At 47.3% G+C, this 16,315-nt stretch overlaps 1 protein-coding gene and 1 long non-coding RNA gene across 2 annotated transcripts in view; both read left to right on the top strand.

The window, feature by feature from the left end:
- The window catches only part of KIF26B (kinesin family member 26B), a 508,474-nt gene extending 507,207 nt beyond the window's left edge, over positions 1 to 1,267 (top strand). The window contains exon 15 of the mRNA XM_069545500.1: positions 614 to 1,267. Within this exon, the coding sequence (XP_069401601.1) occupies positions 614 to 762 (149 nt within the window). The 3' untranslated portion in view covers positions 763 to 1,267. The remainder of the gene's footprint in view (positions 1 to 613) is intronic.
- A 12,133-nt stretch (positions 1,268 to 13,400) lies between these two features.
- LOC138416412 (uncharacterized) overlaps positions 13,401 to 16,315 on the top strand; it is a 69,638-nt gene continuing 66,723 nt past the window's right edge. The window contains exons 1-2 of the long non-coding RNA XR_011247664.1: positions 13,401 to 13,899; positions 15,189 to 15,277. This is a non-coding gene — a long non-coding RNA (uncharacterized lncRNA). The remainder of the gene's footprint in view (positions 13,900 to 15,188; positions 15,278 to 16,315) is intronic.

Raw genomic sequence — 16,315 nt, 5'->3', positions numbered from 1 at the left:
TCTGTGTCTGTGAGTCCAGGAATCTAGTTATTAACATGTGCGTGCATGCTAAGTTGTTCAACTCTTTGTGCCCCTATGGAGCCTGTTGGGCGCCTCTGTCCATGGGGATTCTCCAGGCAAGAACGCTGGAGTGGGTTGCCATACCCACCTCCAGGGGATCTTCCCGACCTAGGGATTGAACCTTAATCTCTAATGTCTCCTGCATTGCAGGTGGGCTCTTTACCACTGAGGAACCGCAAGGTTTAGATCCCTGGATGGGGAAGATCCCCTGGAGAAAGGAACTGGCAACCCACTTCAGTATTCTTCCCTGGAAAATTCCATGGACAGAGAAGCCTGGTGGGGTAGCAAAGAGTCAGATAGGACTGAAGCAACTTGGCACACACACAGAGCCTCAATTAAATGTCCCCGGGATCTAGTGTTATCATTAGAATGGAGGGCCCCAGTACAGTTGCAAGTAGCAAAGGGTTCTGTTGCCGACTTGAGAGCTGCAGAGGGTCAAGGGCACGGCGGTGCTAAGACCTCCCGGCGCAGGCGCAGCAGCCTCGGGACCGAGCCGTCGGGTCACCCTTCCCCGTGGGCAGCGCGTTCCCATCGGGCTTCTCCTTCTTTGCAGTTGACTTGGAGCAGGTTCTGGAGCTGGATTCCCTGGAGTACCTGGAAGCGCTGGAGTGCGTGACGGAGCGCCTGGAGAGCCGCGTCAACTTCTGCAAGGCGCACCTCATGATGATCACCTGCTTCGACATCACCTCCCGGCGCCGCTGACCGGAGCCGCCCGGCCCGGCCCTCGCTCCCGAGCCGCAGGCAGCCGCGCTGGGCCGGCCCTTAGTGCCGGCGCCGCTCAGAGACCACGGAAGGAGGACGAAGGTTGGTGGCAAGTCTGGAGTGAGCGTGGAGCGGAAGGCGAGTTTTTCTTTTGTTTTCTGTAGGGACGGTGCAGACGCCAGACACGCAGGAGAGGAGCGAATGATGGGAAGCCCAAGGGACGTGGAAGCCCCCGTGAGACTGAAAAAGCACTTTGAGGAACTTTGAAGAACTTGTTTGTACATAAGAACTGCTGGCAAAAGAGACCTCCCTCTTCTCCTGGTTTGTGAGAAAGGGCGAGAGCGGACGTGGGATTGTTGTGGAAAGTTAAAACAAAACAACAACAGGTTTCCCCGAATGACTGATTAAGTGCCTTGCAAATCTTTGTTATTATCCAAACGTTTATGTTGATATTTTCTTGTGTACAGATGGTGCTAGTCAAGATGAAAACAACAACATGAACAACTCGAACACATTTTTGCAATGTATTTACAGCTCGTTTTCTCTTGGTGTTTTAGCCTATTTCTGACTTGCTATTTCTAAGTAAGTTGTGTTTGTAGAGCTCTTTCCTAATCAGTATTGCATATGAATAAATGTTAACTGTCTGCTATGGTTCTGCTGGGAAGGCCACTCAAACAGAAGCTAGAGACTTCTGGGCCCAAGCCAGTGTGATTCCAGGGACGGTTGGAACCGCAGGTGATGCTCATTGCCACCTCCCACCAGTGGCAGGGTCAGAGGGCAGACTTGGAGGTCGATTATGGAGCAGGCGCACGTGAGCGTGAGAGAAATGGGTGTGTCTTCAGGGGGAAAGGAGCCTCTATGACCCTGGCCCTCCTGACCCTTTGAGTGGAATGTTTGTGCTGAATAGTTTCCCCTCCAAGTCCTGAGGCACTCAGTTCAGTTCAGTTACTCAGTCATATCTGACTCTTTACATGTCCTGAGGCACGTAAGACTGGTTCCTTTTTACCCACGAAGCTGAGGTCCTCAACAACATTTTTCATATTCATTTTTATTCCAAAGATTCTGGATCTAAAGAACACTTGAACCAGTTCAACGGAGCCATATTTTTTGTTCCTCAGTTTTGCAAATTTATTAGAGCAGAGGATTTTTCCCAGTCTGGAGACCTTCTTGGACTTGTAAATGCTCAGAAATGGAAGTAGTATTGGTCCAGAACAAGGAAGGATGGGGGGCGGGGTTACACAACTTTTCTGTTGTCCAGAGTGCTATTTAATGCAAGAAGTTCCAGTCCTTTTGAACAAAAGCCTCCATACGAAGAAAGGACCAGGCCTCTCTGCTCAACCTTGACACCTGAAGGCAGGGAAAGGTTTCCTGTCATACATTACACACCTGTGGGGGCCAGGGTTTCATGCATGTGGGTGTACAAGGCTTGACTCCAGGAACTTTGGACTTTATTCTCAAATTGAGATGTCCATCTCTGCCACAATTCTCTTAGGGATTAGTATACCCATTTTAGTGATGGAAACCCAAAGCATGGAGTGGTCCAGGGATTATCTAATAACAGCTGTGCAACAGCAGGGTGTTTACCTATCTTCCAGTCAGGGCCTTCTTCCAGGCCTCTCTAGCCAGGCCATTGATAGACGTGCCCAGGATTTTCCAGAGTATTGTTCTTTTTGACCTCAAATGCAACATAACTTCATGAATTTATTTCCAGGCGAGGCAGTCCTGGCTAACTGACTCCTCAGCCCCAACTGCTCCCCAGGGAAAAAGAACAATTGCATTTGTCAATGCTCCTTTGTACATATGCAGCCCAGCATAGCTGGCTAAACAACTGGCAAAGCTTATTGAACCCAGTAAATGGGAACCGAAGTCTTGTGAGCTTCATAGTGCAGCCCTTTACTGGTCAGAACAGGGCACAGACAACCCCCTAGACTAGGAGCCAGCTTCTGTCTGGCTTTACGTTCAATTCAAACTTGCTCCTATGGCACCGTGCACACAGAAGCTATGCTCCATCTGATAGCTAACACGGGCTAAAATATAGTGAAATGTTACTCCAGAATGGATGATTTCCCCCTCCTGTTTAACAAGTCACCTTGGGAGAGGCAGGCCACCCCCACCCTAACCCCATTCTGCAGGGCAGCCCCATGATTCTTGGGCTGGGGTGTGCTCTGGTCTCTGCACTTGCGTAAATGAACTTGTTAAACAGCAGCCTTAATGGAAATAGCTGGACCCCAAGAGATGTCAACCTGTTGAATTTGTTTGGATTTTCCACTTGGCAACCCTTTGTTTGCTGGCTTGAAATATACTATTTCATGGAAAGCCTTTGATTGAAGGACTGTCAAAGGGATCTTTCTCTTTGTTGGAAACATACACATTTGATTAGTAATCAGTGTCCTTAGCTTTTGCCCTGGCCGTATCTTCCCCACAGGTTACTTCACTGAGCTGAGTTCCTTAATAGACCAGCAAGGGGGCCCTCGTGCCTTTCCTGGAATGAGACTAAGTAGAAACATCTATAGGAATTTCAAATCTTGATCAGTGAAATCTTTCCTAGGGGTAATGGCCTTCAGTTTGCATCCTGCCTAAACCTGCTTTATATGTAACAACTTTGTGAGATAGCAAAGGGTTGAATAAAACCAAGAGCTCTCTTGCCAAGTCAGATTGGCCTCTTAAAATGCCACACTGTTGAACTTCTCGCAGGCTGCTGTTGGCCATGGAGTAGGGTGAACGACTTGGCATGGAGGTTGTGCATTCTGACTTTTTCCTTTTTTTTTTTTCTGTTCTGACCTAAGTCAGCTACAAACAACATACCAAGTATTGATGAACTCTGTGAAGAAATCATGAATTTTATGCTATCATGTGATTGCTCCTGGTTCTATCAGTTGATTGTACAGCTGATCAGCTGTCGTGCAGCAGTTCTAGTAACCGAAGAACAACTTCATTCAATGACCAAATGTGAAGTGGTCCAGGTCCCCTTGTGGTTTTGATGACAGATAACCTAGGAAGGCAAAGAGAATGTCAAAGAACCCATTATTCTATTATCCACAAATGAAAGGCTCAGAAAAATATTTACTTGAAATTAGCATCTAGAAGCCTTGATTCTTTGTCTGAAATCGTCTTCCCTCTCCAAAGTTCAGCTCAGTGTGAGGTGGAAGCATTAGCACAAAACTCAGAGCCCGAAAGGGGAATAGTGACGTTGTTCCCTAGGAGTAAATCCATAGTGCATCTCACGATGGTGTTTCATGTTGCCACAGAGTGAGAGTTTGCTTTATCCTGGGCTTTCAAGCCGCACCTGAGAGCTGGAACCTTTGATCTTCTCATCCTTGAATTCCCCTCTACATCATGGGGAAGTTGTCGCTAACTTTCATCTCTTCCAGACTTGAAATTGAAACACCCCGTCTGTTGTTTTCTCTGCAGTTGCTATTCTGAAGGTGGGGAGCTTGAGATGCGGAAGCAGAAGTTGGTCCTGTGTTGACTCAGGTGGGGTTCATACAAGAGATCCCAAACTGGGGGGAGATAAAACGCTGCGATAAAACGCTATGCAGCCCAGAGTGGGGAATTCAGCAGGCAGGAATTTGGCCATTTGTCATAAATTAGTCTTAAACTTGAAGTCTGTGTTCCTGGAAGGTGGCAGTGACTTCATTGTAGCCGCAGAAACCATCCAGGGCTGTGGTTCAAATAGTCTGACTCATACATATGTATCTTACACTGGTTCTCGGATTCCTGTTCATTTTGAGCAAAAGACCGTTTATGGGCTTAAGGTGCTGATCATGAGTTTTGGTTACTCCGTCAGCCTTTATCACAGGTGTTACTATTCAAAAGCAGCTGTCTGACCTGGGTTTCTTGGGATGGAGGTAGAGCTTGCAAGAGCCTGGGCTTTTGTTAAGCTCTCTGTCCACACAGTTGTCTCTGTCATTGGCCACTGCTGATGTGTAATCAAGGCTCCCACCACGAATAACGATGTGATGAATGTTTCTAAATTCCCTATTCCATAAAGGGTTTGGGCCGTAACAGACATTACTGAAGATGAGTTAATTTCAAAATGGAAACTAGAAGAATTGATGAATTTACTCATTGTGCTTTTCCTGCTGGAATATTAGCCCCACTCTTAGAGCACATATTAAAAGGTTTCCTCACTTTTAAAGGCAATGTATTTTAAACCCTGAAACCATGCCTATAAGAAACATGTTGAAAGCCCCATTCTTGATGAGTTGATGCTGGATAAACGATCCATTGGCACTGGTCCTGGGGCCTGCCTGCTGCCCCCACCCAGGCAGTACTGCCTATCTTCCCTCATAGAGGATGCTCTTCAGCAGTGCCACACTGAAGCATGACTGCCTAAGGGAGGCCAGTGCAGCCCGCTTTCCTCTGTGCCCAATGAAGCAAAACTGACACTCAGTCTCACCGACAACTGCCAGCAAATGGTCTAAGTTTTTTTGGGGGGGTGGGGGGCTAGTGGGAGGACAAGGTGATAGAATATAGTGTTCCTTTGGATTCTAACCTCTCTTTCTCTTCCTCCAGCAAAGATCTGTCAACACTTCTGGGTAAAATCTTGCAAATTGTGTCACTTAACAATCATCCTGAAAAAATACATACCTGTTCCAAACTGTTTGTCATTTCCAGATTAAAGCATCATTCCAATCCAGGAGAGGCTCATCTTCTCAAAAAATAAATAAACAAACACAAAACTTTTTTGCACAATTTTAGAGGCTACTTATCCCATCCCTAAACAAACACATTCTGCTTTTTGGTGGCCCCCCCTCAGAACCAGAGATGATGTCATAATATCAGAGACATAGTGGTGCTTGAGGTGGTATCAAGGCTTCAGTGCATATAATTAATATTCTCTAAATGCATTTCCCAGTGTCTGTATGTGTATTAGAGTGAGTCCTGAAGTGCGGGCCCAGGCACATCTATTTTATATAGATAGAGAAATTACCTTCAAAACGAAAGAGGCTCACTGTTTCATTCCCCATACTGCTCACCAATACCCCACATTGTCATATTCACTTTATGAAGAAGTGATAATTTATTTGTAAACTTGGGCTGCGGTTTTGTAGCATTGCTTGTGTTTTATATTATTTATACATCATGGTTGGAAATGCGATCCAAGTGCTGTGCATCGAGGTGTAAGTTTGGTGCATCTGCCTATGGCTGTTTGTTCGCCTCACTCTAAGAAAGCTCCATTAACAGAGACACAGGTACCAGAAAGGAAAGAGAAATCAATCAGGAGAACAGGGACTAGGGTCCAATCCTCGAAGTACAGGACTGAGTTCAAAATGTAGTTTGTTTCTATAGTAAGTAAGTAGCTGAAAGGGAAAAGATCCTTTCCTTTTGAACTTGATGATAATGGACTTGGAAAGCAGCCTCCACAGGCCTTAGTGAGAGAGGATCCAGCCTCTTCCTGCTGGTCCCACACTAAATTTCTGAAAAGTGCAGACAGTATTAGGTTCCAACATTTCCCTGAGAAACCCCAGCACCCCCGGTGTTCCTAAAGGGGGTTTGGAAAAGGAACCTGAAATTCCTTACCTTGGAGATATATATATATACATATATATATATATATAGTACATGTTCTTTTCTGGAGAAACCAAAGCACTTTAGTGAGTCTTAAAACCCATAATACTTAAGGCATCTTGTCCCCTCCCTGGATCCCCTAGAAGCTGGGAGGGGCTGGGGGCTCAGTAGTCTCATTTGAGAGGCAGCTAAACCTAGGAGAAAAAGCCTTGAGCTTGGGCTAAGGAAGCCAGTCTCCGGGTCTGGTTTCCTTACTTGCTATGCAACCATGGGCAAGTCGCTTCACTTTGCTGGGCCTGTGGCTCGCCGATGGAAGATCGGGGGTTATATTAGCTGCCCATCTGGGATAGTGTAAAGAGAAAGGTATAGGAAGTGCTTTGAAGAGATGAAAGCTCTGCATTGGAGCTGGGGATAATCATTTTAGATGAAGAAACTGAAGTCAATAGCTAACGACTGGCCCAAGTTCACAGAGCAGGTTTATAGCAGAACCGGGATCTGAGTCCAGCATTTTGGACTCTGCCCACAAGGTGCTGTTGTACCAGGCGTGTGATATGTGGACACCCACCACACTGAGGGACTGACGTGTGTGTGTGCACGGGGGCGTATACGGATGCATGTGTACAGAAGGTATGTGACATGGTGGAAGAACATAGGACAGAAAACCTGGGTTCGAACTCCAGTTTTGACCATAGTCCTATGGCCTTGGATATATTACCCAACTTTTCTGGAACACAGTTTTCCAATCTGTAAAATGAAGACAGTGTGCTAAATGATCTTTGTGGTTCCTTCAGCTCTAGTCATGTATGTACGTGTATATAAATATGCTAATCTGTAGAAATGGGCCAACTTGAAAATTGGAGACAAGACCTGCCCAAGTGCATTTATTGTGTCAGAAGCAGTGAATTCATAAACAATTCATAAAATCTTTTTTTAAATTCAATGGTGGTATTTAATGTCATTGTGTTAAATTCACTATTTGGATAAAAGATTGGTGCCATTTTAAAAATGAAGTTCTTAGCTTACAAGTGTTTGCTGTTAAAAACTTTTAATAAAATTTGTTAAAAGTCAGAAATTCAACTATTCTGTACTTGGGTAGGTCCCAGCAGCCTATTTGCAAACAGGCTGGTTTTGTGTATGGGCCTTCACATAGCGATAAAAGAGTTAACTGTTGGCTTGATCTTGATAAAATGTGAGCAGGCTACCTGGAGAACAGTCTGGAAATGAAAATTATAGTTCTCAAAAACTGGTGACATGATTTCATTAAGCTGTGTGCCATTTCCAGTGTGAAGACATTGTTTGCTGGCTACGATCTCTGACTTTTTGTGGCATATGAGGTGTAAAATGTTGTCGAAAAAGAATCTGGTGTTTAAAAAGAATCAACCTATGGTGGCATTAAATGTTCACTTTTCTCCTGCTCAGAGTCATGAATTCCTCTCTCCAGTTTATCCTTCTGAACAGAGGAGGGAACAATTCAAGGTCCGGGGCAAGGGCATCTCACTAGAGCAACACCTTGGCTGAGGACTTCCTCCCAGGCCCCTGGGCCTTCCTAGGATGAAGCCTGTCTCCTCCCATTGTGGGGCTGGCCCCCAACAAGTTCAGAAGCTCAGGCAGGGGTGAGTGGATGTGGGGCTGAGTCCTGCATCCCTGAAAGTCTGCAGGTTAATGATCGCACATGAAACATGTCAAGAAGTTAGGTGTTGATGTGGTGATGGCTTTGTTGGCCTATGGACTCCGTCTCAGTCCAGTGCCTCTGGGACTGATACAGAATAGAGGCCTTGACAGTCATGAAGACTGCTTGGGCCTGGACACACAGCCCCTTGTCACAACTGTGCTGTTCTCACCTGTAACTAGGTATACTCAGGTGAGAAAGCAGGAACAGGCCAGAAACTGGAAGAAGGCCTGCCAATGAATTGTTCTTGAGGGTCCCCCATCCTCAAGAACAGTCTGGTGCCTTCCACTGAAGGTATTCCCCTGGGCAGCATGAGACACTTCTCAATGGTGGTAACCCCTCCATCCAATGAATGAGTGCTCTGCAGTCTGAGAGAGAGGGCAGCAACCACTCCTAGCAAATCACACTCATTGTTCCTGGCATGGCGTGCTCTGAATCCTTGTCTCCTGCTTTACCGAGCCAGCCTGGACACACACAGCTCCCACCCACCTGCTCCTCTTGTCTCCACATCCTACACTGGACCTTTGTGGGCTCACTTTGGGCCACTGTAGCAGAAGTCATAAGTTCTTAAGAAGCCAGGAGTCATAAGGGTTTTCTAGACAAAATGCCTTCAATAGAAGAGCTGGTGGAGGGGATGCCTAGCCCTGGCCGTCCCCTTGGAGTAAAGAGACCATAAAGACAGCACCTAGAACTGCTTCTAACCCCTCGCTCTTCCCTCAAGGGAGGACTACCAAATATGTGATCTTATTTGTTGTTTAGTCTCTAAGTCATGTCCAACTCTTTCATGACCCCATGGACTGTAGCCCGCCATTCTCCTCTGTCCGTGGGATTTCCCAGACAAGGATATTAGAATGGGTTGCCATTTCCTACTTCAGGGGATCTTCCCAAAACCCAGAGATTGAACCTGCTATCTCCTGCATTGGCAGGTGAATTATTTACCACTGAGCTACCAGGGAAACCCATGATCTTACGCGGATTTGTCTCCTAAACCATTAAGCTCTCCAAATTGTTATTAACATAACTGTTATGTTTTTCGTCCTTTCCATCCTGTCTTTTGGTCTCAGGGAGGACATAATGACTGTGTCTATCATGGGAGCATGGCACACTCCTGCAGACTTGGGGACTGGAAGGACATAAAAACCAAAGCAAGGTGACACCGCCTTCCAGCAGCAGCAGACCAGGCCATTGCTACCTCTGCGTGGAGAAAATGCTGCCCTGTCTCACTTAGGGCCCACGGCAATGTCTGATCTTCCAGTTGAAGGTTTTGTTTCCAGAAAACCTTTATAAACATACAGAGCACTTGAATGTAAACACATTGGCCTGTCAGCAGCCAGTGTACCTAGCACCAATGGGTGTCTCTTGTTCTTCTATATCCCCAGGGTCTAGAACAGCATCTTGAATGTGGCACTCAAACAATACTAATTGGATGCATGAGTGAATGAGTGAAAGGGTCACCTTTGGAAGAAGAGGGGACAGAAAACTCCTGGGCAGAAGTGTGTGGAAATGTCAGACTTCTTTAACAAAAGAAATGAAGGTCTGCAAACACCTCTTTGGGCATGAAGTCCATAATTACAATCTGCACCAGGCCCGCACCAGGCAAACTGGAGCCCTTGCTTACCAGACACACAGCCCTGATTTCCCCACCACTGAGCAGCCTTGGCCTTTGGGCCTCCTAGAGATAGAAGAGTAGCATTCAAGCACATGGATGCCTTCTCACCATTTACAAAGTAACCATGGGACAAATCTTCAGTGAGGGCTTGCTTTGTCTCAGACACTGCTGGGGCTGAAAACAAAACAGACTCCAGCCTCCAAGAGCTCAGTAAGCTGGCAATACCAGCTGGCAAACAGAAACCCCATTATAAACAGGCAAACACAGTTCCCCTCAAGGTAGGGTGACAGTTTCTCCTGCCAGCCCCCACGACATTCCCCTTTTCATCTATTTGGAACCTGGGGCCAGACCTCACCTCCAAAAGAATCTTCTTGGGCCCAAGATTGGGAGGACAAGGAGGGGGAAAGGATGGAGAGCAGAAAAGTATGGATCACCCTGCAAGTCACCTTATTTCTCCTATGGAAGTTCACTCCCCATGGGGTCCCAGGCTGGCCCAGCCCTAAACCTGTCTGCTGAGGCTTGTCATCCCCGGGGCTGCTCAGCTGAGTCCTCTAGCCCTTGTTTGGAAGCCTTCTCCCTGCACTTACCAAGAGTCTGAAAAGAATCCAGGAGGGGTTTAGGAGTGAGGGGTAGATTGTTCCCCCCAAGCCAACATGGCCTCTCTATCTGGGGAAGAGACCTGGAGGTCACCTGAGGAAGTTGCTCTGGGAGCTCCCGGTCCACCTGTGTGCTGGGTAATCCACTTATTTTTTGAGTTGCTTCCCTGGTGGCTCAGATGGTAAAGAGTCTGCCTGCAGTGCCAGAGACCTGGGTTTGATACCTGGGTCAGGAAGATCCCCTGGAGAAGAAAATGGCAACCCAGTCCAATATTCTTGCCTGGGAATTTCCATGGATGGAGAAGCCTGGAAGGCTACAGTTCATGGGGTCACAAAGAATCCGACATGACTGAGTGACTTAACTCTCTCTCTCTCCCGCTTATTTTTTTGTTTGTAATTGTTAAATTGCCCTTGATCTACCCATCCTTGGACACCTTCCTTCCATAGCAGTCCCAAGTCCAGATGTGTATGTTACATTGTCTTGTGTGTGCTTGGAAGAAAAACTCGAAATAAAGGCTTTCCACCAAACCACAGAGCTCCATCCACAAACCCCAAGTTCCCTGAAGAGCCAGCAAGAAAAAGTCTTAAAAAAGAAAAAAAACTAGGATTTTGAAAAGCTAGAAATAGAAAATAAAAATTATCTTTAATCTCACTTCAGAGAACCACTGTGATAATAGACACACAAAAACACCTGTACAAATACTGGCTAATCATAGACTTAACCCTTTTTCAAAATTTGCTTTCCTCCTCCTTAATAATCTTACCCTGTAGCTCAATCAGTAAAGAAGCTGCCTGTGATGCAGGAGACCTAGATTCAGTCCCTGGGTCAGGAAGAGCCTCTGGAGAAGGGAATGGCAATCCACTCCAGTATTCTTGTCTGGAGAATCCCTGGACAGAGGAACTTGGTGGGCTACAGTCCATGAGGTCGCAAAGAGTCAGGCACAACCGAGCGACTAACACTACTACCACTAATAATCCTACGGTGCACATTTATTTCCCCAGTCAAGAACATGTGTTCTTACAACTAATGTTTAATGGCTCCTGAATATTCCATCTGGTGGATTAACCATCATTTCGGTACTACCGTTCCTTGCTATTGGACCTTAAAATTGTTTCCACTTTTTTTGGTATAAACTACATTACAATAAACATATTGAACATAAATCTCTTTTTTACATCTCTGGCAAGTCTCTTGGGATAAATCCCTAGAAGTGATTCCTCCCAAGAGGAATCCAAGATTACAAGGTGTTTTATACACAGAGAGTGGCCATGTTTTAAACCAACATTACAAGGCATTTTATACACATGGAGAGTAACCTGAACAATTTAAAGCCCTCCTCCAATGGCCCCATTTACAGTCATCTCTTCCTCTCTAAATTCCTATTTCATTGACTCAATTACTTGTTCACCCCACAAATATATATCAAGAAGTTCCAAAGTGGGATGAGTTCTTGCTCTAAGATGCAACAAGTCCTTATACATTCCTTTGTATCTAATGGAAGAAAAATGTATCTGTCTCTGTATTAGGCTCTGGAGGTGTAGCAGAGACAAAACTTAACTCCAGCCTTCTTAGGTCTTCTGCTGTTCCTTAGAATTAAATTGACACAAGACAGATTTACAGAAGAAACACATATTTATTTAATATAAGCTTTATGTGCCACTAGAGCTTTCATTAAAAAAAAAAATGAAGATCCAAAGAAGTAGCAAAGCCTAAATGCTTTTAAACTCAGCTTTAAGAGAGGCAGCTGTGAAAATGGAACTAAAATATGTGGGGAGGCTAAAGGAAGATGAGTTATTTTAACAAGCCTCTACGTGCACTGTTCTCTCAACCTTGACTCCGCATCCCTGATGATAAGAACGTTTTTCTTCTCCTCGGTACTGGGAGGGCATCTTTCATAGGGGAGTTATATCTCCTGTTTTCAGGAAGAAAAGGGGGAGATCAGAACATACTTCTTACATCTGTGGTTTTTCAAGTGCCTTTAGTTCAAAATAACCCTCATGCTCAACTGGCATGTTGTGGGTGGCAGGTTCTTCAACTTTTCCAAGTGCAGATCTTTCTATGACCCATAGTGTCTAGCACAGTGCTGGGCATACAAGTGTTAGCACACAGAGGGTTTGGGTCATCGCTCTCAGAAAGGAACTTTTATGTACATTATAAATATACACGTTTGGGGAACACTTCCCTGAGAAGCCAAGAAGTCACAAACCTGGGTGCTAGTTTGAGAATGGCATTCTGCGCTCAACTTTAAGGGGGTCAAGGGAGATCTTTGGGTTCAGATTCCTTGTCTGTGTAGAAGTGAATGTGTGGCCGAGGTCCCTTGGGCTGGTTCTGACAATGAAAGGAGACACTGTATGCAGAAGGATGTCAGAATCTGCTAATGCTCATCTGAGGTAAGCTGCTAGAGCGCCAGGCATTTAATAATTAGAACAAAGACCTTTCAGACATGCTTTCACTTCTCCCACCGGCTGTGCCTGTCATCCAGTGGCCTCATTCAGCACTGGTCCATTCGTTTATAACCCTCAGGGGCCTCCTCCTGTTGGAGTAGATGGGCTGTCTGGCCCCCACTCCCCAAACCCCACTCCCAGGTGGGATGACTGATGAAGGCCCAGGTGGTGGGATTCTGCTGCACGTGTAACTTTTCTTTTGTCCCAGGTTCATAGCATCCTGCCTGCTCCCCGTCCTCAGTCACTCCGAGGAGAACCCCGTTCGAGGGGCACAGGCAGCTGCTCCAGGGGACATAGCTGTCAGCACTTCCCTGAGCGATGGGGACACAGGATCAAGTGGAACCCCAGACCCAAGGCCTCGCTCCAAACGTCCTGCTGGATGCAGGTACAATCCCCTCCCCCCACCAAGGATGGTTCAGTTTGTTTCTCAAGTCGACCACATGCCTTCAATCTAATGTTACTAAGAAAAACAATTTCAAAATGCCTTAGCTATCAATTCACGAGCCCCCCTGGTTTGATTCAGGTGATGAGATTTAAACTGATTACTGTGCTGTGTGGCTCTGAGTCTTCACGTGCTGGCTAGCCATTCCTGGCGGATGGTTCCAGACTTCGCTGCAGAAGCTGACTACCCCTGAGGTGTTCCCTGCAGCTCCCGCGAACCCCGGTTCGCAAAGAACGCTTTAATGTACTGGAGCAACCCCGGGAGCACGGTCTGCAGGCGCATCCCCGGGGCGGTCAGGCCATTCTGCGCACGCGCAGCCTCTCGACGGTAGGGGGAGCTGCCAGGCCCGCACCGCCCGCTTCTTCTGCGGCCAGCGCCCCCGGGGCGAGCAGAGGTGGTAATGGAGTCTTTGTCGAATACAAGTGAAAAATGAAGAATTACGGCTTGAGTCCGCACTGTGCACGCGCACGTGCCTGTCAGAGGAGAGACGATCCCACCCTGAATGTGTGGCCGCCGGGGACTCCACCGCGGTTCCCAGAAGTGATGGGCGCGCGGCGCCAGGGTCCCGGCTCAGTCGGGCGGAGGGCGGGTCCGGGCCGGGAAGAATGGCAGTCTGCACGTGGACGCCGGGACTGCGCTTCGCAGAGCACAGCGATCCACCGTGTGCCTCGGCGCCCTCGGAGGTGCTGGTCACCCAGACCCCGCGGGACTGTGCAGCTGCCCTCTGCTTGAGCAACTTCAGTGCTGTTTCCAAGACACACCAGCTTCAGGCTGCTGATCCTTCTGGAAAGTTTTTTAACTGTGGAGAAGAAAGGAAACGTTTTAGCTTTAGAAGCTGGAACTGCCTCAAGGGCAAGGCAAAAAGGTGAGGGGACTGGAGGTAAGAAAGGTTCAGAAACTGAGGGGAGATCAGTTTTACCTTCTCCACAGCCTCTCTCAGCCCCCTGGGCCCTGCCTCTTGAGTTTCCTTTTCTGGACACCTGAAAACCTGAACTGATTTTACAGCTTTCCCACCCCCTCACCCCAACCACCCCCCCTCCCCCGGCTCCGTCTCCCCGCCTTTGCCAACTGTTTTCACCTGGTGGCTGTATCTGAGGCGGCAGGGGTAGGCAATAATTTTATCATCCCAGTCCTTCTCCACTTCACTCAGCTGTGTGCTGGGTGGCTTCAGTCATGTCTGACTCTGTGTGATCCCATGGCCTGTAGCCCTCTAGGCTCCTCTGTCCGTGGGAATCTCCAGGCAAAGATCCTGGAGTGGGTTGCCATTTCCTCCTCCGGTGATCTTCCCGACCAAGGAATTGAACCTGTGGCTTTTATGTCTCCTGCACTGGCAGGAGGTGTTTTGTTGTTGTTTTTTTAACCATTCGCCCCACCTGGGAAAACCACTTCACTCAGTATCACGTGCTTTTTTTTAATAGACAAGGAAGGCCGTTCTGTAAAAGGCCAAAATGAGTGCCTTAGATGCGCTATGCCAGCCTGGAGAAAGAGAAGGGAGCGACTTGAACCCTCAGGCTTCTCGCACTTCGCATGAGGTCACCTGGTTTGTCCGTGTCTCCCTCTGGCTGCGCCTCAGCAGATAACTGGGGACTTTTCGGTTCAGGAGTTCTTGGCAGGGAAGGAGGCTTCTCCTTGTCCCTGATGGAGCGTTTCGATTCACTCAGGCACAGACAGGCCGAGGGGCTTTGCGCCACAATACACCTCCCTGTAGCCTCCTGAGCCATCTCAGGCTCCAGGCCAGTGGCAGCCCCTCTTACCGGCCCCAGCTCATGATTTAAGCATGGCTCAACCCCTGCGTACTCCTGTGTGACCCACAACAGTGAACAGACATCCTTTTTCCGTATGTACACACATCCTATTGGTTCTGTTTCTCTGGAGAACCCTGACTAATACAGGCTGCCTCCCACCATGACTGTGGAACTCCATTCTCTCTAATAAGAGCTCCCTTTGGGAGAGCTCAATAAGAAAAAAGAAAAACCCTCATTAGGACTGTCCACAGGAGCAGTGACTGCGTGAACCCTAATTACTGCACCCAATTTATTCTTTTCTGGTTGCAAAGGAAGGAATCTCTAAGGTCCTTATTAAAACGTAGGACACTTCTAAAGAAAGGTAAATTGAAAAGGCTTGAGTCTTTTTTTTTTTCTTTTGCATTGACAGGAACATATAAGATCCTAAGGGCTTCTGAACCCCAACCAGGTCAGCCCAGAATGGCTTCAGCCAACATGCCCCATGGAAGGGAAGAGGCGGTAAGTAGTAACTCATGTTTATAGAGCACTTTATACTGTACTAAGTGCTTTCATATTTGTTAATGTCTTTGATTTTCATCACCACCTCCTTTAGGTTAAGTATTAGCTCACGTCTTTGGACAAGGACAAGTCAGAAGGTGAGAGGAAGGTAGGAAAAGCATTTGAAAAGAATAGGAAGGAGGACCTGCTTGTTGGTTCTTTCATGCACTCACTGCACAAATATTTATTGGTTATCACAGTGTGTCAGCTGGGGAGACAACAGTTAATGAGGGCAGTCATGGTCTTAAGTCCTTTATGAGCTTAGAGTCTAGCAAACATTTCTTCACTACCTGCCCTGGCAAAGCACTATTGGTGAAATCCAAGTGTGCATCAGCCTGCTTACTGGAAGGTTTTCCAGGTCTGAAAGGTACCCTCCGGTGAACTTCCTTGTCCCCTCTAGCGTACCTCTGCCTCAGTGATGGTCACTCTCTCTTCTGTTGTGGTTACCTCTTTTATTATTTTTCTCACCAAGAGCAGGACCATTCTCTGCCCAGGCCGGCACAGTGTCTAGCCCGCAGTTCCTAAGCCATGTTTATCTACTGAAGACCTATTGTGAGTCATGCTTAGCAACAATAACTGAGGCTGCAGGAAAGGAAGAAACCCAGGTCCTTTCCTCTAGGGATCTGGAGTCTAATGGGGAGAATGACAAATAGAGAAGCCATTATGTTGCTGTGATAAGTTTTGAGGGGAGTGAATAGATGCTTAAGCAGCACAGAGGTCTCCTTAGAACCGTCAGAAAAAGTGAGCAGAAAGTTTCCAGGCGCATGGGGGGCGGGAAGGCAGAAGGCATTTGGCACATGAGCACAGGGGCACGAGAGAACAGACTGCCAGGAGCTGGGCTTGGCTGCAGGGTAGGAGGCTTCTGGTAAGGTGGAGGAAGGTGAGGCTGGACGCCCTGTCAAAGGCCACAGGCTGACAAGCACAGGGACAAATGGTGGGCAGGGGTACTTGGTGCTGGTGGACAGTACTGAATCATTTTTGCCCTTTAACCCTCATGGC

Source organism: Ovis canadensis, chromosome 12 (genome assembly GCF_042477335.2).
Source record: "Ovis canadensis isolate MfBH-ARS-UI-01 breed Bighorn chromosome 12, ARS-UI_OviCan_v2, whole genome shotgun sequence".
Lineage (NCBI taxonomy): Eukaryota > Metazoa > Chordata > Mammalia > Artiodactyla > Bovidae > Ovis > Ovis canadensis.
The sequence above is the reverse complement of the archived record's forward strand: the minus strand, read 5'-3'. Positions and strand labels throughout refer to the sequence as shown.